Source organism: Hyaena hyaena, unplaced genomic scaffold (assembly GCF_003009895.1).
Source record: "Hyaena hyaena isolate Hyena2069 unplaced genomic scaffold, ASM300989v1 scaffold_98, whole genome shotgun sequence".
Classification (NCBI taxonomy): domain Eukaryota; kingdom Metazoa; phylum Chordata; class Mammalia; order Carnivora; family Hyaenidae; genus Hyaena; species Hyaena hyaena.
In genome coordinates, this window is record NW_024080730.1 from 3,862,969 (window position 1) to 3,876,495 (window position 13,527).

A 13,527-nucleotide genomic window follows, 5' to 3' on the forward strand; every position below is an offset into this window, starting at 1 on the left:
GTCTATACAGAGACACGGAGCCTGAGGAGCAGCCAAACCTTTACTGTTGCCCATGGGTACATGGTGGGCCAGGACTTTGCCACCCGCAGGCAAGTGCTGCTTCAGGGACCACCCCCAAACCCCCCGCCCAGGATGCTGGTGCCTCCTACTGGTGGCCTCCCTTCCCAAGGTGGTGGGGCCCTGAGGCCCCTCCACCCCAAGGGGGACAGTGACCCTGGCCGCCCTCCTCCGCCAGCCGGGCAGCGTCTTCTCTCAGACCTCAGCACCCGGGGCCTCGGGTGCACTGTTCCTGTTCCGGAAATGGTCTCTGCTCCGCTTCCTGCTGCTATGGAAGCCGACGGTCTCCACCCCTGGGGGCCCCGCAGCAGACCCAGCGTGGGCCGCCCCTGGCAGTGAGCCCACCTCCTGAGGGTCCCCAGGGGCGCCGTCCTCAGCCTCAGGGCTCGCCAGGTGGGCCAGCTCCACCGGGCCCTCGCCTCCTGCTGCTCCTGGGCCCCCAGGGGCAGCCCCGCCCGGCTCTCCTGCCTTCCTCAAGGCCCTCTTCCTCTCAGGTCTGGCTTCACCCGCGCGGGCAGGTTTGGTGAAGATGACTCTTCCCTCCCCGCAGCTGGAGGGGTCCTGATTGAAGGAGGGCATGTAGTCGCCGGGGGCAGCCAGGCTCCTAGAGCTCAGGAAGGCCAGCGCGGCAGCCTGGTTGCTCTGCTCGCTGGCCTCGGCCACGTTCTCCAGGCTGTACTTGGTCCAGCGCTCAGGGTGGGCCACATAGTCAGGGACGGGGGGCAGCTTCGGGCGGGCAGGATTCCGGCCGGCCCCGCCCGGGCCCTCCACCGGGGGCTGGCTAGAGGGCTCAGGTGGCTGGGCGAAGTCCCCACTGTCACCAGGCAGAAGCTGCCCAGCTGCCCCCTCCAGGCAGTCAAAGATGTTGCGGCTGCGCCAGGAGAAGGTGGAGCTGGTGCCCCTCAGGTAGAAGGGTTGCGCCGAGGCTGAGGGGCGGCCCTTGGGGGGTGAGGCGGGCTCACTGGGGTCTGAGTCCCCCGGGGCCTCGCCGGGCGGCTCCCTCGGGGACACAGCGTCCATCCCAGCACTGCCAGGCCAGCTCAAGTCCGAGTCTGAGTCGCTGAGGGACACGGTGTCAGAAGGCAGGGCGTCATACTCTGTGCCTTGCTCGGCCTCCAGGGGCTGTCCTGCCCCTGCCTCGGCCATGTGTCCCAGGGCACACCACGCCTAGACCAAAACAGCCCAAGAAGTTCGTTTCCGACGATCGTTTAGGACCGGTGCGTCCTGTAGACCCACTGCCCCGGGGCAGGCGGCAGGATCAGCATTAAGAACTGCGTCCTTCAAAGGAAAGGACAGAAGACCCCCTGAAAGCCCTCCTCTCACCTCCCCGTCTCAGGGACGCCAGTACAGACACCGGAGTGCTGGCAAAGGCCCCTTGGTGGCACAGGCGTGGTGGCCTCTGTCCGGGCTCCGTTCAGCTGCTCGACTGTAGTGGGCTGGGGGGAGGGAGAGCAGACCATCAGATCAGACAGCAAAGGTGCAGAGGCGGTGCCACGGCCCCAAGGGGCGGTCCCGGGTTTATGGAGGCCCGACAGAGGCCAGGTGGGGAGCAGGTCCTTGGGAGCTAAGCCTGGGGGGCAGGGGGCTGCTGGGGGTGGGCTGCAGTGGAGGCAGAGAGCCGGGCTTGAACCAGGGGACAACACAGCCTCCGCTTCACAGCACACGCTCTCACCAAGTCGGCTCGCTTACTAAACGCTAGGCACGGACGGCCCGGGGCACAGTCAGTCCTCAAAGACTGGGCTCCCCGCCCGGTCCAAGGCAAGGGGGTTTGCTCCCGATGGCTGGGAGACGCCCAGGGGGCCCCACAGGGGTCTGCAGCCAGGTCCTTGACATCTGAGGGTCAAGCTCTCAGGGAGCGGGGTGTCAATAACCCCCCGGAGCAGCCTTGCAGGGCAGAGGCAAGCCCGGCAGCAACCTCCAGTGCCGTCTCCCCTGGAGCCCTCCACACCCTCACCTTTCCCAGCAGAGACACGGGTTCCGTGGCCAAGTGGGACCCTGCGGGCAGCTAGCAGCTTGCGCTTCCAGACTCGGAGGACGGCCCAACCTCACCCACCCATCCACCGACACCCCCCCCCCCGGGGGTGACCCGCTGTCCCGCACCCACGAAAGACCAGGCAGGTGGACCCCGGGTGGCCGCGAGCGCCCCTACCAGGTCAGAGCCAGACGAGCTCGCCATCGCTCTGGGCCGTGACTCCCAAAGCGAAGGAACAACCCCAAGCCGGACAGGGAGCACGGAACACACGCCGCCAACGTGTCCCAGGGCTGGCAGGGCCGGCCAGGAGCGGTCACCTGCCAGCCACGCACGGAAAAGCTCCCGCTTCCCAAGTGCGCCTCCTGTCGCCCGCACGGCGAGGGGCTCCACCGCGACCAAGGGAAGAGCGTGACCAGCGGGACACTCCGGGGAGAGGCAGTGACAGGGAACCACGACAGGGAACCCGGGAGTTCCCTGCGGACGTTGCGAGCTCAGCGGGGGCAGAGCGCAGTCGGGGCTGGGGGGTCGGGGGCCTCCGAGGGCCAGGATCTGGGCAGGCCAGGCCCCAGGGAGCGGCACCAGGGCTTCCTTGCCGCCGCGCTCTCTCCCCTCGGAAGCAAACCCCTGGCTTTCTCCGCTCCGTGGGCCCAGCGGGCTCCCCGTGTCGAGGGCCTTGGACGGGCGAGGGTCCGGGCCTCACGTGGCTCGGGGGCCCAGCAACCAGGCCGTGTGGGACGGGAGACACGAAGCACATTGGGACCTCCGGGGTTGGTCAGGAGGCTGTGGACGACGGCCTCCCAGAGACCCGACCGACTGTCGGCGCCACCCTCCCTCACCTCAGACCTACCGGCTCACCGCGACCTGGGGGCCTCCATCTTGCGCCGCGCTCGGCTCTCTGGGAAACCGAGTCCACCGCGGACCCAGCGCCGCGGCGTCCGCACCTAAAGGACTACATCTCCCACAAGGCACTGGGCCGCTACTCCCGAGGCCTGTGGGACCGCTACTCCAGAGGCCTGTCGGGCCGCGCAATCCCTGCGCACGCGCCCACACTTTTCTCCTTCGCCCCTCACCCCCCCGCCCCCGGAAACGGCGGCGCTCCTTCGCGCAGAGCCGGAATTGATTAAGGAAAGGAGGGAGGAGGCGGAGGCAGCACTGAGACTCCCAGAATGCTCGAGGGCCGACGGCCCGCGCCGCGTTCCCGGGGCCCCAGCGCCACCTGCCGGAAGCCGCGAGGACAGACAACGCCTCAGGCCGGAAGCGCGTCGTCGCGCACTGCCCAGTTGCCTAGCCGAGCACTTCCGGTCCGGCCGGAAACCCGCGGCCGCGCCTCTTGTGGGTCCGGGGAGGGGGCCGAGCGCTGGTCTCAACCCCCAGGCGGGCAGGGGAGTGGCGGCCTGGCCTCGTCTGCCCACCGCGATGGCCTGGCTGGCTGCGTCCGCCCGGCCTACCCCTCGGGCTCTCCGTGGGCCCTGCTTCTCTCGCCCGGAAGCCCAGGGACCCCTTGTCCCCAGGCCTGCCCCCTGCAGCCCCCCAGGAGCGGCGGGCCGGGCGGCCTGGCCCCAGCACGCACCGCCCCAGCGCCGGGCCAGGATGCCACAGGGGCCATGCTGAGCAGGGGTTTCCTTGGGCCACCCTGTTCTCCCAGCGACCCTCCCTGGCACACATGGTGGAGGGGTGTGACCGGAGGGGGCCGACCCACCGAGACCTCCCGATCCACTAAGACCCGGTGGCCCCCAAAAGAGGCAGCTCCGAGCCTTCACCATGAATCCCAGCCAGAGCCTTGCGGTCTCAAGGGTCAATTTAGCACACACCAGACTGGTGCCCGCGCTCAGCTCATGGTGACATCACCTGGCATTGCTGAGTGGTGAGTGGGGGGAAAGCAGCCTGACCCAGGTGGCCTCAGTCTGCCTCCCTGGGCCCGGCGGTTCCCGCATTCCCTCCTGCAGTGGCTGAGATCTCCCCCTCCCGCCTGCGCAAGATGCAGCTTAGGCTCAGAGCTGCCTTGCGTCCCCAGGGAGCACCTAGACAGGCCTGAACAGACCCGTAGATGTGGGTCCTCCACAGAGCTGTCCCCCAGGAGGGGCCGTCCTGCGGCGCCCTACCCCAGGCACATCCTCTGCCCCCTTGTCTGGCTGCCCTGGTCCAGCTGCTTGCTCTGGGTGGTGGGGGAGCGAGGAGGGGGTGGAGGAGGTGGTGCATGAGGAGGTGGGGGAGCGAGGTTGGGTGGAGGCTGCTGAAGGTGGCACAGGGCCCGCCAAGGGGTACCTGCCGAGGGGAGCGCTCTCCAGGGGTGCCCCCGCCCCCCACCAGCAGGCTGGCAGCACACCTGGGCCCGCGAGGCCCACTGAGCCGAGCCTCCCGGCGCCAGGGGCTTTTGCCCCTGCAGCCACGCCCCAGGTCTCGGAAGCTGCCGGCACAGGAAGGGGCCAGACGGTTGGTTAGCATGCCCGGTTTTTCCTTCTTTATTGAATGACTTTCAAGATGTAATGACAGTTGAAGGTGACAAGTTAGAAAGGAGAGGTGCACTGAAGGCGTAGGGCTGCTCGTAGACCCGGCTCTAGACAAGTGGCGGGAGAGGGAAGAAGGTTAAAAAAGGCAGGAGCCGTGTAGCCCGTGGGGCGGGTGGGCGGGCCGCGTGGCCCCAGGAGGGGCCTGGCCGAGCGGGCAGAGCCCCTAAGCAGCCGCAGAAGCAGAGGGGCCCTCGCCTTGCAGTCCCCAAGGCCCAACTCACACGCCGTCTATAGGTGACTTCGGCCCCAAAAGGGAACGGGGAGCTTCAGGACAAAAACAAAACTTCAGAAGTAAAAAGGCTAATAAGTGTAGCAGAGCACTACCGGAGGAGTTCTGTACACAGGCGGCGGCCGCCCCTCCGGGGGGGAGGGGCTCTCAGGGAAGTCCGGTCACTCTCGGGCCACCGCAGGGCTCCCCCCCAGCCCTCCTGGCAGGAGCCGCTCAGTACACGGAGCTGTTCCGGATGCCACAGCACAGCACCATGCTCAGGATCATCTCGAAGATCTGCGGGGAGGGGAGGGCAGGGCAGGACAGTCAGCACCCGGAGACGCAGGGGGCGCCCTGGGCAGCTGCCCGGCCCGCGCACTCACCATGATCACAGCAACCACGATGGCCGCGATGCCGATGAGATACAGCTTTCCCGAGAAGAGGTCATCGATCTTCTGGTGGCAGTCCTCCTGTGGGGGCAGCCGGCGGGCGGTCAGGGGCGCAGGCAGCACGGGGCCACGGCGGAAAGAGCGTGGAGGGGCTCCGCCCCTCGGAAGAGGTGCAACTGGGGCCCAGTCGCTGCCAGGTTATCTCACATCCGTTTTATTGATTTATTTTTAAATTTTTTAATGTTTAGTTTTTGAGTGAGAAAGAAAGAGAGACAGAGCGGGAGGGAGCAGGTAGGGGCAGAGAGAGAGGGTAGCACAGGCTCTAGGCTCTGAGCTGTCAGCACAGAGCTTGACGCGGGGCCTCAAACTCACAAACTGGGAGATCGTGACCTGAGCCCATGTCGGACGCTTAACCAACCGAGCGCCCCGGGCGCCCCTGTCACATCCGTTTTAAAATGGATGTGGAAATGGAAGATGCTGTGTGCGCTGCTTTCCACTCAGGTCGCTAAGCACCGCGAGGAGGGTGCTGACCTGGGAGGCCAGCGCACCTTCCACACCCGCCCACCTGGGGCAGAGACTCGCCTCCCCCGGGGGCTGTCAGCATGGCCTCGGCCTCAGCCCAGCCCCCAGCAGAGCACCCCCACTGGGCACCGCACCACCCAGCCTGGCTGCTGGCCGCATCCCTGCCAGTGCCGTCGGAGCGCCCACGCGGCCCAGCCCACCGCCCAAGCCCTGCCCGGGAGCGAGGCTGGAGGCCCGGGCGCCAGCGCGTACCTTGAAGAGGTTGCTGATGATGTTGCTGCCCGAGGGACACAGGTTGTTCTTGAGCATGGACGTGGTCAGTGCAGACAGCGTGCTGGAGCCACAGCAGTTGAGCTGCCGAGAGCCAGGGCACCGTGCTCAGCCCCGGGCCCTCATGCAGAGGGGACCCGCCGGGAGATGGCTAAGGTCATCCCGCAGGCTGCCGAAGCCCCGGCAGCTGCCCTGTCCTGGCCTGGGTTTGGGGGGGGGGGGGCGTGGATGCTCCCGGGGAAGAGCACTGAGCCCAGGGGCCCCTCTCCTTCCTTCCTCCCACTCAGCGGTGCTGCCCAGAAAGCCCTGCAGCCGGGCCTAAGGTTCATCTGGTTCACACTGGGAATCCACAAGTCCCAGAGAATCCCCTCTGGAGGGGCTCCACTGCCCTCAAGGGGCAGGGCTGCCAGGGCCCCCAAGCCCCTCCTGTTGCTGAGGTCTGCGCTGGGGCCACACTCAACCCCAGCTGGGCCTCACCCAACAGCACAACGCCCCAATCCCCCAGCCCCACCCCGAACCCCCAGACCCCCAGGACCCGCTGCCGCACCGTCTCATGGAAGGTCTTCACCACGGCCTTGGCATTGTTGGCATCGTCGTCTACCACGGCCTGCTGCAAAGCCTGGTCGTAGAACTGCTTCACGTCCTTGGCGATCTGGGGGAGGGGTGTGTGGGAGGGGTAAGGTCACACCCACAGCAGGGACCACCCCCCAGTGGGGTTGAGGGGCCCTCAAGTATTCACTGGCTCTCCTGGGAAGATACTGCTTCCAGGACAGACCTGGATGCCTCCCCCACCTCCACCCTGGAGGCTGGGAGACAGGGGAACCTGCCTTCTACTTGGCCCCCAGGGCACCTCCTCCAGAAAGCCCTCCAGGGCCTTTCATCAGACAGGCCCCAGGGGGAGCCCCCAGCAGCACCTGCGATCCAAGGGCAGGCCCACCCGCTGAGTGAGCAGCAGGGGGCTGCCTCCTCCTGTCCAGGTGGCCAGGCCCCACCCCCAGGGCCCCAGGCTCACCTGGTCTTTGTTGACAAAACCCCAGATGCCAGCAGCTACTTCACAGGCAAAGAGGATGACCAGGCAGGTGAAGAACTGGGAACGGAGCAGAGGACCCAGAGGAGGGCAGAGAAACGGGGTATTAGAGCAGGCACGGGGCAGCTTGAGGCTCACTGACCACAGATGACAGGCACCCGAGTGACGCACGGGTGTGTGTGTGGGTGTTCGGTGGCACCCGGCCGCGTCCCGACCAGGGAGGTGCTGCGTGGAGTCGAGAAGCGTGTGCGGAGCCTATCATCATCCCCGCAGGGTGGGCTCTGCATGATGGGGCCGCGGGAGGGGCTCAGAGGGCTGGGACTGCAGGCTGGCATAGCCCCGAGAGGGTCTGGGCCCCCCGTGGCCCCCTGTGCACCCTGCTTCTCCCTCTCCCCACGGGAAGGGGGTGATCGTGCTACAGTGCCCACTGCCCACGCCTTCCGGGTTGGGCTGGCCTCAGCTTTCCAACCGAGGCTGGCCGTGGGCGGGGGTCCCACTCCCTGTTGTTTCTGTGGCTTTTCTTTAAAAACAAAGAAGGGCGCCCGGGTGGCTCAGTCGGTTAAGCGTCCAACTTTAGCTCAGGTCATGATCTCACGGTTTGTGGGTTCAAGCCCCGCGTCAGGCTCTGTGCTGACAGCTCGGAGCCTGGAGCTGCTTCAGGTTCTGTCTCCCTCTCTCTCTGCCCCTCCCCCGCTCACACTGCGTGTGTGTGTGTGTGTGTGTCTAAAAACTAAATAAATAAATATTTTTTTAAACAAAGAGAAAAGCAACTGTGGAACTGAGAGTCAGGAACCAGGCGTGGCCAGACTCCAGGACCAAACAGGGAAACCAGGGGGAGAGGCCCCTGGGCCCCCGGGAGAGCCCGCCTCCAGGGGGGCAAGAGGGTCCCGTGGGAGGTGACAGGTGCTGTGTCCAGCAGATCCGAGCCCCACCCCGCCCAGGCTTACCGTGCCCAGCAGGCACTGGGACTCCTGGATGGCCCCGTAGCAGCCCAGAAACCCGACGAACATCATCACGGCGCCCACGGCAATGAGGATGTAGATGCCTTTGTGGGAGAGCAACAGACACCCTCAGTGCGCCACCTCCCCGGCAGCGTGCGCACAGCGCAGCCCCTGCAGGGCCTCGGGCCCCCTGCCGGGAAGACAAAGGACTCCCAATGCCCTGGGGAGGAGCGGAGAGGGCCCTGCAGCCCGGCCGGCCACAGGCCTCCTCGTCTGCAGCCTGGGAGCCAGGCTGGTGAAGCCCAGGCTGGCACCGCCTGGCGCAGGCGCAGTGCGCAGAGGGCACATCCCATCTGTACCCGCGGGCCCCTCGCAGCGAGGCCCTCGTACAACCTGCACCCACTCTGGTTCCTCCTAAGCTTCTGGGACTTGGGGAGGGGGGAGCCCAGGGCCCTGAGGGGTGGGGAGAGGGGGCCGCTGCAGGCGCCCCACTGCCCGCAGCAGGGCGTGCCCGCTGCTCCTGGACAGAGGTCAGACCCGGAGGCTCCTGCGGCTCCTTGGGCGGGAGGGGTGGGCTCGGATCTGCCTCTGAGCCCGCTGGACAAGGTGGCCTGGCAGCCGTGGCGGCCCACCCCTCTGAGCATGGCATGTGGTGGCAGGGACATTTCTAGGACAGGACACCGGGGCCGCCCACCGGTCTGGGCTCGTGCTCCTGGGGAGGCAGGAGGGGCCGCCACAGGGTTGGGGACACCTCTGGCCCGGCCATGCTGCCTTTCTGGGTGCCCGTGACCCACCCGGACAGGGCCCTGAGCCCCTTAGGAAGTGCCGGCCGTAGCCTTCTCGCAGACCTGGGCCTGGGCCCCGGGCCCCAGCCACCACAGCCAACACGTGGGCAGCCCGGGCCCTGTCTGCAGAGCCAAGACCCCCAGAACTCCACTGTCTGGCCAGCCCGGGGTGGGGGGGAGGGGGAGAAGGAGTCTGGGGTCCACAGGACCACCCACTGGGCTCAGAAAAGGCCCAGGGCCGCCTCCTGGTCAAAGCCTCTGGGCAGCACTCGGTGGGCGTGGCAGAAGAGAAGCCTCCCGCTCTGGCTGCCTTAGGGGGCTCCCGGCTTGGCGGGGAGGGCACCCTCAGGCTGGGTCCCCCTTCCCTCAGGCCTGATACCCCCATCCTCAAGGCCACGTGGGACCCCTGAGTTCCCATCCTGGGTCACTGCGTGAGGTCTGGCGAACGGCAGCAGGTGTCTGACCCGCGGCCCGTCCAGGCGCCACCTCCTCTGGAACCCGAGGCCCGGTTCTGGCGTGAGGTGGGGGCCCGGCTGGGCCCCACGGCGTTGCCCAGCGCGCTGAGCAAGCCCAGCTGACCTCCCCCCTTGCCAGCGTTGCACAAAGAGCCCTTGTCAGGGCCCACATCTGCTCCCCCACCTCCCTGGCAGGCCCAGCCCACATCAGGGCCAGTGGGAGGCTCCAGAAGGCTGGTCCTTGATGGGCAGGGACGGGCAGCCCACAGAGTGGGCGAGTGCGGGGGCACCACAGAGCCCAGGTCGCTAGGCTAGAGCTACCCCTGAGGGCAGGCATCCCCAGGGCCAGGAGCACCGCGCCAGAGGCCTCTCTGCAAGCCAGGGTCAGGCCCCGGGTGACAGCTGATGTGAAGGAGCGGGCTGCTGGGACAATGCCCACTTCGCCCCCTACGAGCTTCTCCCACGGGACCACCTCCCCACCGAGCCCGGCACAGTCCCACAGCCGCCACCTCCTGAAGGGTGCCAGAGCCTCCCGCTTCCCGGCCCCTCCCCTGCCCCGGCCGGGCCTGGAAGGAGGGAGCCTTCAGCCGCTTTGCCAAGCTGGGCCAGATGCAGGGCCTGAGAGCGGAGCGCCCTGAGGCTTCCTTCAGGAGGGGGATGGCTTCCCAAGTCCCCTGCCCACACGCCCGCCACCCAGACCCAGACCACGCTGGGACCTCTGCGGGAGGGGAGGGAGAGGCCTGGGAGGCAGGAGCCGCGAAACAGAGAAACCGCTCCCGCGAGTCTGGAGGATACTTCCTTGCCGTTGGACTGGGGGCAAAGCCGGCTGCTTTGCTTTTGAGGGCGCCTGGACCGCGTGCGGCAGACCCTGGGTCACGGTTCTCACGTGCACCCTTGGAGCTGGTGGGCAGAGGCGCCCTGTCCCCCTGACACTCGGACCTGGGGGGGCTGCACAGCCCGGGGGAAGCCTAGGAATCTGGAGATGGACCATCAGGAACCCCACCCAACCCCCCCCCCCAGGCACAACTGGGCAGGAAAACCAATGCCAGGGTCACGGGCTCCTGTCTCCCAGGAGCAAAGGGGTCGCCGTATGATGCCCCTCCACCCGTCCGCTCAGCCCGGCTGCTCTCCCGGCCACTCGGGAAGGGGTATACATCCCCTCTGTCACCCCGGGTGCCCTGGGCCATCCAAGCCTCAGCAACCAAGCATGTATCCCTGGCGCGTGGGAGAGACCCAGACCCTTTCCGGCTGCACCCAGGACACCAGTCCCTAAGGCCCCCCACACACACTTCCTGCCTGGAGGCTAGGACCAGGCCCGGCCGTTCCTTTAAAGGACAGAAACCTCTCCACACAGGCTTCCAGAGCCCCAGGAGGGCCAGGCCCCGCCTCCCACTGGCTGAGGACCAACCTAAGGAGTGTAACTCTGCAGGGCGGGGCGGGGGCGGGGCCGATCCCTCAGGGACGACACCCCAGGGGGCACGGCTGGTGCCCCTGCAGAGGTGAGGTCTAATAAGGCAGCAAAGTGTGGCTGGGGGCGGCCCGGGGTCGCACTGGCCCCACCCTGGGGCCGGAGTCCTCCTCCCGCTCCTCTGGGCCCCAGCTGCCATTCTTCTGCCCCGGCATCCGGCCCCACCCCTTCCCAGGGAGCCTCCCCCAAAACACCCCAGAGACACAGCTCCCCACCCCCACCCAGCTGCCTCCTGCCCCGATTCAGCCCCTGGGGGCCATCCGGTGGGGTCCCAACAACCCCCTGAAGTTCCAGCTTTTCCCGGAGCCTGGCTCCTGCCCCAAGCTCCCAGGGACTGGAGCACCTCGGAACCCAGGCGCCCCCCAGGCTGAGGCGACCCCACGTACTTTCTGTTTCCAGCTCACTCTCAGGCCCAGAAAGTCCTTCCTGGCCAGCCCCCTTCTGCCCATCAGCCCAGCTCTCAGCAAGTCCCCCGAAGCTGGCCCCGGCCTCCTCCTCCTCCTCCTGGAAGCCCACTCTGACTGTCTGTCTGCAGCAGTCATGATGGGAGGCCTTGCTGGGTCCCCTGCCAGCCCCCCAGCCTGGAGCCAGCCAGGCCCTGCCCCTGGCCTGAGTGCACTCACCTACGTAGAAGGTGTTGGGCGCAGGCCTGTCTCCGAGCTCCAGATAGAGAAGGTTGGTGGTCTGTGGGTCATGGCGGAGCCACAGGGCCACACCCAGGATCACGCCTCCGGCCAACTGGGGAAAGAAGGGTACAGGGTTAGGGGCCCAGGGCAGTGCAGGGGTGAGTGTGAACCATATCGCACTGGACATCCAGGGGGCTGCAGTGCCAGGCGCCCACCTCCGCAGGGCCAGCGGTCGGAGGGCGGGCGCTCACAAGCACTGCGGGGGTCTGGGCTGCCTGCTGCCTCTGCATGTCTGCTTCGCTGACCCGGTATCTGAGGTGTCCCAGGAAGGCCTGGGTACTGGGGACCAGCTCCCCGACAGCATACCGGGCACGCTCGTGTCAAAAAAGTATTCATTTTTTTATCTGAAGCTCAAACCTAACTGGATGTCCTGTATTTTTATTTGCTGAATCTGGCCAGAGTCCACACCAGACCGGAGCACCCCAGGGACCGCGGGGCCCTCCTCCAAGGGGGTGGTGGCTCCAACGGTCCTCAGCTTATCTGGGGACCCCAGGTCTTTGCTGCCAAGAGGAAGAGAGGGATGGGTCTGATGCCCCCAGGGTCCTGGTGTGACCAGTGGAAGGAATGACAGAAAAGGGAGGCAGCTGAGGCCAGTGGCATCCAGGAAGCCACAAGGCCGAGGGACCGGGCCGTTTGTGGGAGAAATCCTTGCCGCTGCCGGCCTGGGAAGGGAAGCTGCTAGAGGAGGAAGGAAGCCCTCGGTCCTCTCAGATTCAGATAGGCCGGTGGAGGGGGCGGGGCGGGGAGCTGCCTGAGCTTCTAGGGCAGGAAGGGAGCCCCCCGCCCAGGGAAGCCCTGGGGGCCCACTCACCGTCCTGCGAGCACAGAGCCATGCGTGGAGGGTGGGGCGGGCCCCCCAAGGATGAGCCCGGACGGTGCCGGCCCAGCCTCACACGAGCACCCGACCATCCCCAGGCCAGTGGCCAGGCTGCCCTCCGCGCCCCAGCCCTTCCCTGGGCCGTCCCAGCCCTGCGTGCCCCAGGAGAGGGCATGTGCTCCCCGAGCTACGAGCCTGGGCTCCAGTGGGGAGGCCTCTGCAGCCGCTAGCGTCCGGCTCTTCCTCATCCCACCGATCATGTGCCGACAGCCGGGGTCTTCCCCACAGCACCAGACCCTGCCCCTCACGCACAGACCCAGAGCTGCGTGTCCTGGGGGAAAGAGAAACTGAAAACCAGACCCCAAGGAAACCCCCTGACCAGCCCAGCGCCTGCCCCGGGGCCCTGGCCGGAGGTGGGGGCAGACCCTCTGAGACGGTGGTTGGGGTAAACGTGCTCTGTGGAGGGCATGACCCGGAGCCCCAGCCCCGGGCGCTGCCCCACGGAAAGTCCCAGCAGCTCCATCTACACTCGGCCCAGCTAACGGTAAGGCCGGTGGGACCGCGGCGCCCATCAGCGGCGGGCGAGGCTGCCCGACACGTCCCTCGGAGCACCCTGTCGCCCCCTCCCCCTGCCCCGGCCTCGATTTCGTTTTCTCGGCCCACTTCTGGGCTGAGGCCCAGCTCTGGTCGGGGAGGGGCAGGTGGAGGCGCCGACCTCTTCTCCATCCTCCAGCAAGCGTGGGGAGCACCAGCGGCTTCCTGTGCACCTGCTCGCGCTCCGGCCACTGCGCAGCGCTCAGAGGACAGGGCCCCGGCCCCAGCATCCTGGGCCTCTCTGTGGCACCTGTCATAGCCTCGAGGGGTCCAGAGGGCCCATGGGACGGCCTGGGGGGGCGGCAGGGCGGGCGCCCCCGGGGCCTTGGCTCCTCCCGAGGTGGTTGCCATCTGCGGCTCCAAGGGAGGCGGGTCGGGGCTGAGGGTTGCCGTGGTAACCCTGGCTGGAAACCATCACTTGTTCTGTTTAGAAGCTGTGGTCCGGAGCCCGCTTTGTGAGAGGGCAGGGGGGAGGGGCGGGGGAAACCCCAGTCCTGGGCCTCCCTCTGTGGTCCCTCTATAGTCAGAGGTCTGGCCACAAGCCGCACCTTGGCTTCAGTGTCCCCATCAGCGGTGGGGGGGGAGGGCGCGGGGAGTGGAGTGTGGTGCTCCCCCAGGGGCTGGGGAGACAAGCCTGCCTTGGAGCACACGGGCCTAACAGAAATGCCACACCTGCGCCCGAGACATGCAGGCGGGACCGCGGGCAGTGGCTGGCTCTGCGGCCTCGCGGCCTCCAGGCCCACGGAAGCTGGTCCTGCCCACAGGGCCGAGGAGGGCCTGGTGCTGACCCGTCACTCCAAGCCCTGCAAAGACGCCCGGGGGGGGG

The 13,527-nt window shown here is 67.4% G+C and overlaps 2 protein-coding genes across 3 annotated transcripts; both read right to left on the reverse strand.

Moving 5' to 3' along the window:
* Positions 1–22: 22 nt before the first annotated feature.
* TSSC4 (tumor suppressing subtransferable candidate 4) lies at positions 23–3,039 on the reverse strand. 2 transcript variants are annotated; one of them, XM_039235353.1, is made up of 3 exons: positions 2,877–3,039; positions 1,381–1,493; positions 23–1,224 (listed from the first exon to the last, which is right to left on the reverse strand). In XM_039235353.1, the coding sequence occupies exon 3, from the start codon at positions 1,201–1,203 to the stop codon at positions 253–255; it is 951 nt and encodes a 316-aa protein (XP_039091284.1). In that variant the 5' UTR covers positions 1,204–1,224; positions 1,381–1,493; positions 2,877–3,039; the 3' UTR covers positions 23–252. The 2 variants fall into 2 exon arrangements, with proteins under 2 accessions (XP_039091284.1, XP_039091283.1); XM_039235352.1 differs by lacking the exon at positions 2,877–3,039 and adding an exon at positions 2,207–2,853 and having other exon boundaries at positions 23–1,493.
* Positions 3,040–4,467: 1,428 nt separating this feature from the next.
* CD81 (CD81 molecule) lies at positions 4,468–12,945 on the reverse strand. The gene is made up of 8 exons (XM_039235499.1): positions 12,875–12,945; positions 11,228–11,342; positions 7,903–8,000; positions 6,941–7,015; positions 6,476–6,580; positions 5,911–6,012; positions 5,131–5,217; positions 4,468–5,044 (listed from the first exon to the last, which is right to left on the reverse strand). The coding sequence occupies exons 1-8, from the start codon at positions 12,929–12,931 to the stop codon at positions 4,982–4,984; spliced, it is 702 nt and encodes a 233-aa protein (XP_039091430.1). The 5' UTR covers positions 12,932–12,945; the 3' UTR covers positions 4,468–4,981.
* Positions 12,946–13,527: the final 582 nt, after the last annotated feature.